Raw genomic sequence first — 15,683 nt, 5'->3', positions numbered from 1 at the left:
ATTTTTACCGCCTTTCATTGTGTAAAAATAGCTTAAACGACAAAACAATTAATAATGCCAAGATTGTTAATGTGTACATAGTTCCTTTTCAACTTGTGATTTATAACTTGTTGTGACAAGTTAAAGTTTGTGTGGGCCCTTAATAGGCTCTTTGCGGTCTGCTGTAGGACCCTGTGTCTTGCTGTATGACCCTGTGTCTTGCTGTAGGACCCTGTGTCTTTCTGTAGGACCCTGTGTCTTGCTGTATGACCCTGTGTCTTGCTGTATGACCCTGTGTCTTGCTGTATGACACTGTGTCTTGCTGTATGACCCTGTGTTTTGCTGTAGGACCCTGTGTCTTGCTGTAGGACCCTGTGTCTTGCTGTAGGACCCTGTGTCGTAATGTATGACCCTGTGTCTTGCTGTAGGACCCTGTGTCTTGCTGTAGGACCCTGTGTCTTGCTGTATGACCCTGTGTCTTGTTGTATGACCCTGTGTCTTGCTGTAGGACCCTGTGTCTTGCTGTAGGACCCTGTGTCTTGCTGTACGACCCTGTGTCTTGCTGTACGACCCTGTGTCTTGCTGTACGACCCTGTGTCTTGCTGTACGACCCTGTGTCTTGCTGTAGGACCCTGTGTCTGGCTGTATGACCCTGTGTCTTGCTGTATGACCCTGTGTCTTGCTGTAGGACCCTGTGTCTTGCTGTAGGACCCTGTGTCTTGCTGTACGACCCTGTGTCTTGCTGTACGACCCTGTGTCTTGCTGTAGGACCCTGTGTCTTGCTGTAGGACCCTGGCTCTTGCTGTACGACCCTGTGTCTTGCTGTATGACCCTGTGTCTTGCTGTAGGACCCTGTGTCTTGCTGTACGACCCTATGTCTTGCTGTACGACCCTGTGTCTTGCTGTAGGACCCTGTGTCTTGCTGTACGACCCTGTGTCTTGCTGTACGACCCTGTGTCTTGCTGTACGACCCTGTGTCTTGCTGTACGACCCTGTGTCTTGCTGTACGACCCTGTGTTTTGCTGTACGACCCTGTGTCTTGCTGTAGGACCCTGTGTCTTGCTGTAGGACCCTGGGTCTTGCTGTATGACCCTGTGTCTTGCTGTACGACCCTGGGTCTTGCTGTACGACCCTGGGTCTTGCTGTATGACCCTGGATCTTGCTGTATGACCCTCGGTCTTGCTGTACGACCCTGTGTCTTGCTGTATGACCCTGGGTCTTGCTGTACGACCCTGGGTCTTGCTGTACGACCCTGGGTCTTGCTGTACGACCCTGGGTTTTGCTGTATGATCCTGGGTCTTGCTGTATGACCCTGGGTCTTGCTGTATGATCCTGGGTCTTGCTGTATGACCCTGGATCTTGCTGTATGACCCTGGATCTTGCTTATGACCTTCGGTCTTGCTGTATGACCCTCGGTCTTGCTGTATGACCCTAGGTCTTGATGAACAAGGATCTGCATTTTTACTTAATATTTTCCACGAAGTACTGGGATCCTTGTATTTCTATCTACTCTGCTTTAATCTTGCTAAGACAATTATGTTGAGACGTCATAAATCAGTACTGGTATATTCTCGGAATTGCGGTCTGGTACCCTGTGATGTTGGTTTGAAAAGTAGGGAAGGAGGCGATGTGAAGTGCCTTTAGTCGCTGGTGTCACAGTGGGAAGATTGCTAATCGGAGAAATGATTGCATGCAGAAAACGTGGTGATTATGATCCCACATGACATTTTTACCGCCTTTTGCTGTGTAAAAATAGCTTAAATGACATGTCTTAAAGCTCTGCTTAAACTCGTAGTAAACCTCGGTGTTTACGCAGGTTCCTAGCTAATCGTGTATAAACTTGTCTTGCAAAGAAGCAGAGTAGATAGAGATACAAGGATCACAGTTCTTCGTGGACATTATTTTATCCTCTTTTCTTTTTAAAACCTGGTTTTTACAAACAGGGGAAAGTACCTCATCGTTTCCAGAGCCTCACAATTATATGTCCTTGTAAACATGGTTTATCAGAAGGACTGGTGACATACCTTCATTGGTAATTTTTAGGTTTTTTTAGTTGGCAGCGTGGGGCGTTTTGAGACGGCTCGGTGTAGTCAGCTGGACGTTAAGCAATGTTTAATAATATATAATATGTTGCAAATCGTCACGCTAATGGGATAATTGCCTAACTCACTTTTGCAAGTTTTGAGAAAAAGCGATTTGTTCAGCAGCCTCTGCATTGAACTTTGGGTTCTGTACTTCAGTAGAATGAACTTTAATCCAAATTTCTATTGATCTTGTTTACCATGGGATGCACATGCATAGACAGAAAAGCATGGGTATGCTGTTAAGATAACTGACTTATGAGTTAGGCAATTTTGCTGACATGGCATCAGCAACCGTTTCTCTTTGCAATTTCTTTTCGGAATTTTTACAGATGATTGACACAATTGTTGGCGTTATTATGGAACCGTTGTCTCAAAACTATCTAACTCTGAGTTAGGCAATTATCCTATTAGCGTAATGAAATGTATCATCAGATTTGATTTTGATTAATTTTTTTCCATTGAAATGCTTTTTTGATTTTGAATTTTGTTCCCAGGGTCCGCCCTGGGAGGTGGGGGGGGGGGATCTCTTATTTTGGGTTCTTAGTCACCTCATGCGCCCCAATGGGATAAGAACATATATTTAGGTGAGCCTTTATTGTCATTTTTAGTCACCCACCCAAAGGAAAGGGGGGTGACTGTTACTTTTGTCAGCGTCCCTGCCTGTGTCTATCCGTCTACACATACGGTTGGGTGATTTTAGGACCCGTGGTCCTTTTCTTGTTTATTTCTTTTTTTCTGCCTCCCCATTGTTCAGTCACCTGTTTCACTTTTACCATGGACTTTGATTCATGGTGTTTAAGAAATAACGATTTTCGATGTCAAAATAAAAGCTGAGTTGTGATTAATGTTTATTTCAGGTAAGAATTAACTTGGTGCGTAATTACACAACACGAAAAAAGATAAATGCAAGTACAAAATTGGAAATATATTTAGTTTGATAATCTAATTCAATGAAAAGCCTGATTTCTGTACTTTTTTTTCTTGTTCTTGTTTTCTCTACTTGAGCACGTTTTTTTTTCTTTGAGAAGTATGTGTCCTCCGACTACGCATGGCTGTCTGTGTTAAAAGTATGTGTCCTTCGACGACGGTCGGCGAAGAATGTTTTTAGCGACTGTCGGCGAAGGTTAATCATGCTTAGTGACATCATATTTCTTCAAAATCATGTTTTTTGGGTGCGATTATTTTTTTGCAAACATATTACAAGTTAATAATTTTCGGTTCAATGACTATACATAAGACTGTATTATCTTTAATGTTCTTTTTAGTTATCAGTAGATTTAAATGACTGTATTTTATTTTCGGTAACAATCCACCTTTTTGCAAGACGAGGTATGTCTTTTTCTTTAAAACAATAGTTGCTTATGTTATTGTTTGTGTTGTTGATGCTGGACTAATAAACAACAGTATCTGTTTAAAACCTTCATGAACAGTGTGTATTGTGTAAACAGGGAGTGACTGCAAGCGAGTATTGTGCTCTCTCTCTCTCTCTCTCTCGCTCTCTCTCTCGCTCTCGCTCTCGCTCTCGCTCTCTGTGTGTGTGTGTGTGCTATTTTTTTCCGCAAATATGTTCTTGCTCTCTCTCTCTCTCTCTCTCTCTTTCTCTCTCTCTCTCTCTCTCTCTCTCTCTCTCTCTCTCTCTCTCTCTCTCTCTCTCTCTCTCTCTCTCTCTCTCTCTCTCTCTCTCTCTCTCTCTCTCCCCCGCTCTCTCGCTCTCGCTCTGTGTGTGTGTGTGTGTGTGTGTGCTATTTTTTTCCGCAAATATGTTCTTCAAAAGATTATGCAGTGTCTGAAGCATCAATATAAACTTTATAAGCTCACAGCTGAAAAGAACACTTCCTTACTAGTACGAAACCAAATGACAAACTATCAATCAATCAATCAATCAATAGAATTTATTTCCAAAATGCAAAAGCACATGATTTTGTTTTAAATGTTGCAGTAAATCATATATCCACGTCCACACTCACATTCACACCCAAATTGTCACAGCATAAGAAACATGGTTAAATACTATTTGCACAACCGACTATCAATTTGAATACAACACAGCTTCATAAGAACTGCTCAAACAAGGACCAATAAAAGAGAAAACTGAAGACTGTGGCCTTAATCTTACAAGTTTGAAGTTAAAAAAAGTTTTGCAAACAATACATGTGAAAGAATGCTGTTATGCCTGAATATTAAAAAAAAAGTTAGTGTTCCCAGAAACTTTTATTATATATATTATATATTCAGACAAGGTTTTTGGGAACGTGGATATGGGGACCTTATTATGTTTTCATATATATATTTAAATCCTACAAATAACATTTTCCAGAATGTCTTTTTGACTCACATGCGAAGCAAAAGTGAGTCTATGTACTCACCCGAGTCGTCCGTCCGTCCGTCCCCCCCCGTCCGGACGTCCGTCCGTCCGTCCGTCCGTCCGGAAAACTTTAACGTTGGATATTTCTTGGACACTATTCAGTCTATCAGTACCAAATTTGGCAAGATGGTGTATGATGACAAGGCCCCAAAAAACATACATAGCATCTTGACCTTGCTTCAAGGTCAAGGTCGCAGGGGCCATAAATGTTGTCTAAAAAACAGCTATTTTTCCCATTTTTCCCATTTTCTCTGAAGTTTTTGAGATTGAATACCTCACCTATATATGATATATAGGGCAAAGTAAGCCCCATCTTTTGATACCAGTTTGGTTTACCTTGCTTCAAGGTCAAGGTCACAGGAGCTCTTCAAAGTTGGATTGTATACATATTTTGAAGTGACCTTGACCCTGAACTATGGAAGATAACTGTTTCAAACTTAAAAATTATGTGGGGCACATGTTATGCTTTCATCATGAGACACATTTGGTCACATATGATCAAGGTCAAGGTCACTTTGACCCTTATGAAATGTGACCAAAATAAGGTAGTGAACCACTAAAAGTGACCATATCTCATGGTAGAAAGAGCCAATAAGCACCATTGTACTTCCTATGTCTTGAATTAACAGCTTTGTGTTGCATGACCTTGGATGACCTTGACCTTCACATGTATTTTGGTAGGAAAAATGTGTAAAGCAGTTCTTAGTGTATGATGTCATTGCTAGGTTTAGTTATTTGACCTTGACCCTGAAGGTCAACGTCATGTAAAGGTCAAGGTCAAGCATGTGAGTCGTATGGGCTTTGCCCTTCTTGTTATATTTGGGTACTAAGTCGACATATAAACCACAATGCCAAATTTCAACTTTCTGCAAGCAGTTGAAAACGAGTTCCCAAATAACCGGCTGGTGTCGAGTTAGCTTCATAAGAACTGCTCAAACAAGGACCAATAAAAGAGAAAACTGAAGACCGTGGCCTTAATCTTACAAGTTTGAAGTTAAAACAAGTTTTGCAAACAATACATGTGAAAGAATGTTGTTTCACCTGAATATTAAAAAAAAAAGTTAGTGTTCCCAGAAACTTTTATTATATATAGTATATATTCAGACAAGCTTTTTGGGAACGTGGATATGGGGACCTTCTTATGTTTTCATATACCTAATAATAACATTTTCCAGAATGTCTTTTTATATTTGGGTACTAAGTCGACATATAAACCACAATGCCAAATTTCAACTTGCTGCAAGCAGTTGAAAACAAGTTCCCAAATAACCAGCTGGTGTCAGAGTCCCCATATCCAATGTATTATGTCTATATATATATATATATGCAGAGTATATAACACATCAAAATAGGGAGCAGAAAAACCAGCATAATTCTTCCGATTTAAAGTGGATTTACTTGACTTAAGCCCTTTCTTTGAATCTTGTTTTTCTGAAAACTTCAAGAAATGAGATATGAAGTGTTCTTATAATTATGATCGGGTATCCAAGTCATTTAGTTCAAGTTCACGTTGTCTGAATCTATCAGAGTTTTGTTGGCATTATATGTATAATGTTTCAAAGCGTCTCTCTTGTTTGTAGGCCATCATGACAACCTGACCGTGTACCAACGACACTATCACTCCAACCAGAGCAACGTGAGTGCATGTACCCACTTCCTCTTCTTCTCCTTCTCCTTCTTCCTCTTCTTCTTAATCTTCTTCTTCGCCCTTCTTCTGCGTTCATGGGCTGAAACTTCCACGTACACTTGTTTTTGTTACATTTAGTCAAGTTTTGATTAAATGTGTTAACATATAGAGGGGGGAATCGAGACGAGGGTCGTTGTGTATACATGTGTGTCTGTGTGTGTGTGTGTCTGTGTGTATGTGTAGAGCGATTCAGAGTAAACTACTGGACCTATCTTTATGAAATTATACATGAGAGTTCCTGGGTATGATATCCCCAGACGTTTTTTCATTTTTTCGATAAATGTCTTTGATGACGTCATATCCGGCCTTTTGTAAAAGTTGAGGCGGCACTGTCACACCCTCATTTTTCAATCAAATTGCTTGACATTTTTGTAAAGCAATCTTCGACGAAGGCCGGACTTCGGTATTGCATTTCAGCTTGATGGCTTAAAAATTAATTAATGACTTTGGTCATTAAAAATCTGAAAATTGTAATAACTTTTTTTTTTATATAAAACGATCCAAATTTATGTTCATCCTATTCTACATCATTTCCTGATTCAAAAAACATATAAATATGTTATATTTGGATTAAAAACAATCTCTGAAAATTAAAACTATAAAAATTATGATCAAAATTAAATTTCCGAAATCGATTTAAAAACAATTTCATCTTATTCCTTGTCGGTTGCTGATTCCAAAAACATATAGATCTATGATATGTTTAGATTAATAACACGCTCAGAAAGTTAAAACGAAGAGAGGCACAGAAAAGCGTGCTATGCAGCACAGCAAAACCACTACCGCGCTAAACAGGCTCGTCAGTTTCACTCCGTTTTGCACAAGCGGCGGACTATGGTCATTGTGAAAAAATGCAGTGCGTTCAGTTTCATTCTGTGAGTTCCATAGCTTGACTAAATGTAGTAATTTCGCCTTACGCGACTTGTTTGTTTTGTATAAGTGGGTTTAATGTGTTTGACTGTTTTTATTGAGTCACTTGAGAAAAAGTGACTCTATGTAATCGGTCAGTGTTAGTCTGTCCGGCCGGCCGTCCGGCCGGACGCGGCCGTCCGTAGACACCACCTTAACGTTGGACTTTTCTCGGAAACTATCAAAGCGATCGGGCTCATATTTTGTTTAGTCGTGACCTCCAATGACCTCTACACTTTAACGATGGTTTTGTTGACCTTTGACCTTTTTTTTTTTTATTTTTTTTTTGAGTCACTTGAGAAAAAGTGACTCTATGTAATCGGTCAGTGTTAGTCTGTTAGTTGAAATATCATATCTCTGAAACTATTCATCGGATTTGATTCAAACTTTATAGGATTATTCTTTACATCAAATTATTTACATCTGTAGCTTTTTGTCCATCTGATGCCTCATATAATATTCAGAACTGCGAAAGTGACTCGATCGAGCGTTTGCTCTTCTTGTTTATTTATTTAGGAGATTTCTATAGCGCAGTTCAGGCAGCAATATGCGGATTTTGGGGTAGTGAAAAGTCAGTGCTGGCAAGAAATCTTGGAAACTATAAATTGCAATTTTCGTAATGCCAAAAATAATATGAACCTATTCAGGCATGGGAATTGTCCGCCGAATGGCGGATTTCCGCCGATTTTTTTTTTTGTTCCGCCGAAAATGCAAAAGTGTCCGCCGAAAAAATAAAGGGGGGAGGCACACAAAAAAAGCACCGGTTACTTTGGCCTTTGCGCAAAAGCCCGCGAAAACTTTCCGTACTTTGTTCACGCACTGCTACCGCCCGCCTCAGTTATTGAACTATTATGTTTGAAAGTAAACCAGATTGCACAGATTGTGTTACAAGTTACATTTTCCTGTTTGTCTCAACATATACATTTTTTTACAAATTTAAACCATATAAATGTGACGTTCCACCACAAAACCAGTCTTAAGTCGCAGCAGGCGAAAGCGAGATAGCGTGAGGAAAAGGCACTGAGGGTCTATCTGGGTGAAATTCACTTTTTTGCAGAAACGTGTTCTGTAGACCCCAAATTACATGACAACCAAAAAAATATGCCAAAATCAATCGCTAAATAGTTAAATTATTGGATTTAAATGCAATACATTCTTCAAAAAAGTCAAGCATAACATCAAAATGCCTCACTTTCACCGATAGTTTGCTTAGTGTATCCCTTACAGAACCCCACTATGTTTGGTACTGTCGGAAAGCTTATTGCATCAGCTTTCCCGCTGTGAGTTTCTGTGGTTAAAAATACCTGCCCACTTCCTCCAAATAAGGAAATCGTGACGTAAACAAACTTTAAGATTTAACCAATCAGCTTGTCTGCCTTCAAAAAAGGGCTAGCAACGGCCTCCTCATTGGTCAAATCAAAGCCCAGGGGAAGTAACACTTTATCATTTCCTATCGCTATACGAAAGCAAACCCATGGCTGACGTACACCGATTGACAGCGCTTCTCAACTGCAATTCGCTTGAAAATAACCACGAACTCCGAGATTTGTTGTCGGATTTCTTTGCCGAAGACGTTGCTGGATTCAGTGACTCCGATTCTGATGCATCTGACGCCGAGATATGTGACGCTGTTGCTGAATATGCGGACGAAGAGGAGACAGACCGTCCCCTCGTCAGTGTCAAAAACCCGGCGTTGGCGTTTCTAATGGCACTGCATCAACTGCAAGAACACATGTAGTTGAGGCGAGTGGTGGAGGAGATGTGATGGGAGTGCATGCTGCAGTTCCTTAATTGCAACAGGGCTGTGATGTGCTCGAGAGAACTCGCCTTCGTTGCTGCAAAGTCAATGGAACTGGCTGCAAACAGATTAAAGTTCCTGACGCTGCACCCAGAAATACTCGTCGTGGATGTATCACCCAGTTTGATCCGGAGGAGATTGTAGCTCTACAGCTATCAGTGCAAGACATGTATAAAGGTGAGGTTGGAGGTGGTGTCAACATTGATGTGCAAGAGCTTTTGTGGTGAACAGACTGTCACAGTGGAGGAGTTCCTCTGTTTGGGATCTACATTCTGATCTGTACGTATTCCTATTCGATGCCAAAAAAGTGAATGATACAAGTAAGTTGATTTTGTTCAAGTGTTTGTCAAAAATGGACAAAAACGTGGGTGTGATGCATGTAACTTCTTTAATCCTGATAATGACAGTGAAAATTTTTGCTGATGTGTATGACATGTATGTATTTGACCGTTTTCCTCCACATGTATGATGTAAACAAAGCCTTCAAAAATGGTGATAATTGTTCTTTTAACCCCTCGTTTTGGATACAAAGGATGCATGAAAGAGCAAAGTACACTTGTGCAAAATGTGGAAGGGTTAGGTTAATTTTCAACCCCCGTTGCTAAGGAAAATGTAAAGCTGGTGCTTTCCAAAACTTTCAAGCCCGATTTCTCAAAATGGCCGCCGGTCAACTTCTTTCATAAAAATGGCCGTAATATCGTTATTTATTGACCTAGAGCTTTAATTTTGTTTTCTAAACATCCAGGAAAGACTCACAATTTCAAAATAATAACTAACTCAAATCATCCAAATTCCGACTGATTTTGTGATGGACTGTCACAATTATAATACATGTAAGCAAAATTTGGTACATTTTTGTACTAAAAACTCTGATTCTAAAAACAGAATTTAATGGCAAACTTGGAGCTCAGATGACACCAGATTGCACCATCTGGGTTCTTTGGAGAAAAAAAATGTCCGGGGGGGCATGCCCCCGGTTCGCGCCGTCGACTTAACACTTCGCGTCTTCAGTTATAAATTTTCCACCTTTTTTACAATTTTCAATTCCCATGCCTGCTATTACATGTGGATTACCACTACAAAGATTGTACACTGTAGGAACAAATAGTATTTGTATCTGCATGGTAAACTGTATGATTGTTTGTGAATGAGTCTTTTGTATTTAATAATCTTTGTCAGGCGCTTTTAATATCGTTATTATAAACACATAATTTACCTGTAACTTTGCACAATAAAATTATATATATTGATTAGTATGTGTGTGTGTATTTACTGGTGTGCTTTGTGCAAATAAAATTGTATTCATATTATTAACACCTGTATTGACCTGTTGCTCTACGTAATGAAAATATTTCCTTGTGATTAACACCTGTATTGACCTGTTGCTCTACGTAATGAAAATATTTCCTTGTGATTAACACCTGTGTTTATCTGTGGTTTTGTGCCGTGTAAATATATCCATATTATGAACACCGGTAGTTTAGCTATGGCTTTGTGCCATAAAATATATCTATATAATGAACACCTGTGTTTTTACCTGTGGCTTTCCACCATAAAAACATGATCCTACTTTTGTACAGCTGTGATTTTACCTGTGACAGGTGTACAGGATGCTGAGCAACCCGCGGGGCCTGGCGCTGGTGATCAACAATCAGGAGTTCAAGACGATGACTGCCAGGAACGGCAGCAAGAGGGACATGGAGAACCTCCACATCCTGTTCAAGAACCTCGGCTTCGACATCTGCCATCAGGTCGACAAGACTGCCGCGGTGGGTGTGTGTGTGTGTGTGGGTGGTTGGGTGTGTGTGGGTGTGGGTGGGTGTGTGTGTGCGTGGGTACGTGTGTGTTAGTGTGAGAGTGTGTGTGGGTGGGTGTGGGTGTGTGCGTGGGTGGGCACGTGTGTGTTAGTGTGGGTGTGGGTGTGTGTGAACTTTATATTTTGCAAGAACAGAAGTACATTAATTAGTATCAGTTTGGAAAAGCAAACTCAAGTAACATTAACTTCCAGTGTGGCCGACATTATATTGGCACTCCAGCACTGCACCGGAATGCATTGCCTGGTCGTTGAAGGGGGTTGATTTCACATAAGGATTTTCCAACCCAGAAATTCACAAAGTTTTGTGGATTTTGAAGCTTTCTGTTTGTATGATGTAGCCCATGGTTAGTTTATTATATAACGTGAAGCAAACAGTTAAAACAGGCATTGACAGAGACAATGAAGAGGCATAACAACTTGTAAGATCATTCATTTTACCTGTGGCTTTTCCAATAAATGTTACAATTTACATGCAAGCAGCTGACAAGTTTATGATTTTAGCTGTATAAGAAACACACAACCCCAACCCTGTCTCTGCCCCCCCCCCCCCCCCCCCTCCCAAACACAAGACAGCATCTGATGATTTTTACAACCTTGCTGGCACCTGATCAGACCATACTAATAGTTAATTCCTAAAGCACATGCCATAACCAAATGGATTATTTTTCAGGAAATGAAAGCACTGTTGGAGTCCTTTGCAAAGTACGACGCCCTCGGAAGAGTAGATGCTTTGGCTGTCATCATTTTGTCACACGGGGGTCGAGATGGGGTCATCTATGGCAAAGACGGTCACCATAGCAACAACCACGCACAGGCGTACGTCACGGATGAGGAGATTCGCAACATTTTCAGTGCCAGAAACTGCCCGCTGATGGCCCAGAAACCCAAGCTGGTCATCGTCCAGGCCTGCAGAGGACGTGAGAAATGCACACAAACATCAACACACCCATAGACATCAACACACCCACAGACATCAACACACCCATAGACATCAACACACACACAGACATCAACACACACACAGACATCAACACACACACAGACATCAACACACCCACAGACATCAACACACCCACAGACATCAACACACACACACAGACATCAACACACACACACAGACATCAACACACCCACAGACATCAACACACCCACAGACATCAACACACACACATAGACATCAACACACACACAGACATCAACACACACAGACATCAACACACCCACAGACATCAACACACACACAGACATCAACACACCCACACACCCACAGACATATAAAAACCACAGACATCAACACACCCACAGACATAAACACACCCACAGACATCAACACACCCACACACATACACACAGACATCCCCCCATTAAAGAAAAACAACAACAAAACAGCAATAACAACAAACATTTGTAAAACAGCAGCAGCAACAGCAGCAACAGCAGCAAGCAAACATCAGAATGACACAATCAGAAGAAAAGAGTAAAGTAAAGGAAGGCAAACAATAGAGAGAAAAAGTGTGTGTGTGTTTGTTTGCACGTGCCTTAGTATTTCTTTACATACTGCAGTGGATTATCCCCCTTTTTTTTTAGGAATAACACAACTCTAAGAAAAGAGAAGGAGTCTTGAAATGGGCTTGAATCTTCTGATCGTTAGAACAGACAATCTGAGATAAGGGGGTTTTGATAGGGTGTGACTGTTGCACAAGAACATTTGCTGACGCAGCAGTGTTTGGTTTCAGGGAACGAAGACATGGCGGACAGCCCAGGGCCACGCTCCCCCGGTTCCATTTCACACAGCCTGGACAGCATGGTGAATGATGGGTCCAGTCCCATGTCCAGTGTCACTTCCACCGCATCTTCTCGCACCGCCAACATGGCCGACATGTGTCTCATACACTCCACTGTTCCAGGTACAGATATGTGTCTCATACACTCCACTGTTCCAGATACAGACATGTGTCTCATACACTCACATTGGGGTGTGCACGTTAAAGATCCCACGATTGACAAAAGGGTCTTTCCTGGCAAAATTGTATAGGCATAGATAAAAAATGTCCACCAAAATACCCGTGTGACTTGGAATAATAGGCCGTGAAAAGTAGGATATGCGCCGAAATGGCTGCGATCTGCTGGTCGATGTGAATGCGTGATGTATTGTGTAAACAATTCCATCTCACACGGCATAGATAGATCCCTGTGCCTTGAGTCCGAGTCTGGAGATAAGCGCGCGATATAAGACTTCATATAACATAACATAACACTCCACTGTTCGCGGTACAGACACCAGACTTTGAGCTGAGCCCTACAGCTTGATTTTAACATTGTGACAATCAAATGTGTTGATATATTCATTTCAATTCAATTAATTTCAACATAACTTTATTTGTATCGTTTTATTTGTCTCGTTTTATTTGTATAAATCTATTGTCTTTTGGCTCTTATAACAAACATAACATCATGGGGTTTAGAATGCAAACATCGGTGTGCGCACATTTTGAGAACAGCCAAAGGGAGACAAATATGGCGACTGAAAGAATACTGTTTTTTCAGTCAACAAAAACTGACCAGGTTTTGCTGACTTTTGAAACTCATTCCTTCGATTAATGTCACTGGAGTCATTCTTTGAATAGATGAAAGTAACTTCTGTCAGATAAAACGCAATTGTGGCACTGTAATTTACAATGACAAGTTCAAGCTGATAACCAGTTTCAGCAATTTTTGTAAATGTTACTTTGAAGGCTGTAGTCTCCCTTCGTCCTCCGTGAAAAAAGTTACACAGATCTCCCCAAATTCGGTCAATTCAAAGCCCACCATTATACAGTGCCACTATTGCATTTTATCTGACAGAAGTCACTTTCATCTATTCAAAGCCCACCACTATATAGTGCCGCTATTGCATTTTATCTGACAGAAGTCACTTTCATCTAACTATATAGTGCCGCTATTGCATTTTATCTGACAGAAGTCACTTTCATCTATTCAAAGCCCACCACTATATAGTGCCGCTATTGCATTTTATCTGACAGAAGTCACTTTCATCAATAGGCGACTTGCCCTATCGGCCTGTGCGATAAATCTGCGTGAACTTGCGTGGCCTTGCAAGATCTGCCGCAAAATGCCGGCATGTTCGGATAGCTCTGTGAGAGGTTGCGTTTCAGTGCGGACACTTCGCCTTGAAAAGTGTGGAAGTTCACTGTGAACAGTGTGCTGCAGCAATAATAGCCGCGAGAATAATCCTAAAGTTCGATCAAACTACCCAAGCATGGCCCGTGCACAAAGGAAAGGCGATAGAGTTTAAGAATTTTTTTTTTAATGCAAGCCAGAGAACACCAGCGCTTGTGAGAGCAAAGCATTTGCCCGCCGGGAAGTAAACCTTTCTTATCTTTCGCACCGAAGAGCTATTTAAACGGGGTATTGTGCAAGTTGGCTATTCAAAGCCTATTGTGTGGATTGCAAAATGGAAACATGCTCGAATTCCAGAAAGAGCTTATTTTCAAGCTGTAGAATTGTTTTTAGTGGGAGTGATGTTTTCAAAAGTCTTCAGCATCTGGGGGATCTGTCTCCCCAACTCACACCAAATGTTTCTCCTAACTCATTTCCATTCCCATTTCTGCGGTTTTTGTTTTTTAACTTTCATTGTGTCACCTGTGTGTTTGTGTGTGCAGGTTATGTGTCAGGTATTTATTTGTGTTACATGTGTGTTTGTGTGTGCAGGTTATGTGTCGTATCGACACCCTGTGGAGGGCAGTCCCTTTGTCAAGGTGCTGACGGAGGTGTTCACACAGAAATCCACACGCGAACACCTTATGGATATGATGGCAGAGGTAGGGCAGGGTAGACAACTGAGAGAGAGAGAGAGAGAGAGCAAGCAAGAAAGAGAGTGAGAAAGCGTGAACATTAGATAGATAGTGTGTGTGTGCGTCAAAGAGAGAGCATGTGTGTGTGTGTGTGTGTGTGTGTGTGTGTGTGTGTGTGTGAGAGACAGAGACAGAGACAGAGAGAGAGAGAAAGAGAGAGAGAGAAAGAACAAGAGAGAGAGCAAGAAAGAGAGAAAGCATGAACAAGATAGTGTGTGTGTACGTCAAAGCATAGACCAAATAGCCTGGACCGTCAACTCGTCACGTGACCCTTCGAGGTTACGACGCTCGATTTTCACAGGGGCGCTTAGCGTCCGGTTTGAAAGACAGTGAAAAGAAAGCACGCTCCAGTTATTTGTGACAATGGGAGGTGACAATGAACTGGATTTTCCAAAACTCCAAACTAAACTTAACAAAACTCATCGAAAAACATGTTCCATATGCACTTTAGCTGAGTTTATTTTAGCATTTTCAGAACTTACCTCGGCAACTTCGTCCATGATTACAATCGACACCGGATATGACATCCCCCTGATTTCTGAAAGGCCAAGAAGAGCGGGGTAGTAGTTGCGCTGAGAAAGATAGCACGCTTTTCTGTACCTCTCTTCGTTCCTAAATGGGGGGTGGCCGCTACCTCGTAATAGAGAGAAAGAGCGGAGAGAGAGCTAGTTGGTCTATGGTCAAAGATAGAGCATGTGTGATCGTGTGAGTGTGTGTGTGTATATGTGCTTGCACTCTGTGTGCATTATATGCATTCATGAATCATTTCGTTTGTGGTTTTTTTAAATGTGTATGTTCAGGATTGTAAGTTTGAAGTCTGTTCACAGAGGCAAATCTTGGCACATATGAATAAATCACATGCACTGTTGTTGCTTGGAGCAGAAACACTATTGATTTATTATCTGACTGATGAATATAGTCTCACCTGTGTTTTCTGTGAGTGGCCTCACCTGTGCCTTACCTGGCTGTTACAGGTGAGTCAGCGCCTGGCAGGTATGCAGCTGCAGGAGGACCTCCGCACCATCCCCTGTACCACCGGAACGCTGACCAAGAAATGGTTCCTCAACCCCCTCAACTTTCACTGGTGATAAACCCACAGTTCCCCCTCCACTCTCACTGGTGATAAACCCACAGTTCCCCCTCCACTCTCACTGGTGATAAACCCACAGTCCCCCCTCCACTCTCACTGGT

General features: G+C 41.5%; 1 protein-coding gene across 1 annotated transcript in view; it reads left to right on the top strand.

The window, feature by feature from the left end:
* LOC138979000 (caspase-7-like) overlaps positions 1-15,683 on the top strand; it is a 38,973-nt gene extending 23,290 nt beyond the window's left edge. Inside the window, exons 4-9 of the mRNA XM_070351814.1 lie at positions 6,009-6,064; positions 10,424-10,591; positions 11,309-11,555; positions 12,375-12,545; positions 14,350-14,459; positions 15,467-15,683. Of these exons, the coding sequence (XP_070207915.1) occupies positions 6,009-6,064; positions 10,424-10,591; positions 11,309-11,555; positions 12,375-12,545; positions 14,350-14,459; positions 15,467-15,580 (866 nt within the window). The 3' untranslated portion in view covers positions 15,581-15,683. The remainder of the gene's footprint in view (positions 1-6,008; positions 6,065-10,423; positions 10,592-11,308; positions 11,556-12,374; positions 12,546-14,349; positions 14,460-15,466) is intronic.

This window comes from Littorina saxatilis, linkage group LG10 (genome assembly GCF_037325665.1).
Source record: "Littorina saxatilis isolate snail1 linkage group LG10, US_GU_Lsax_2.0, whole genome shotgun sequence".
Classification (NCBI taxonomy): domain Eukaryota; kingdom Metazoa; phylum Mollusca; class Gastropoda; order Littorinimorpha; family Littorinidae; genus Littorina; species Littorina saxatilis.
Note: the sequence above shows the minus strand (reverse complement) of the source record. Positions and strands in the feature narration are given on the sequence as shown.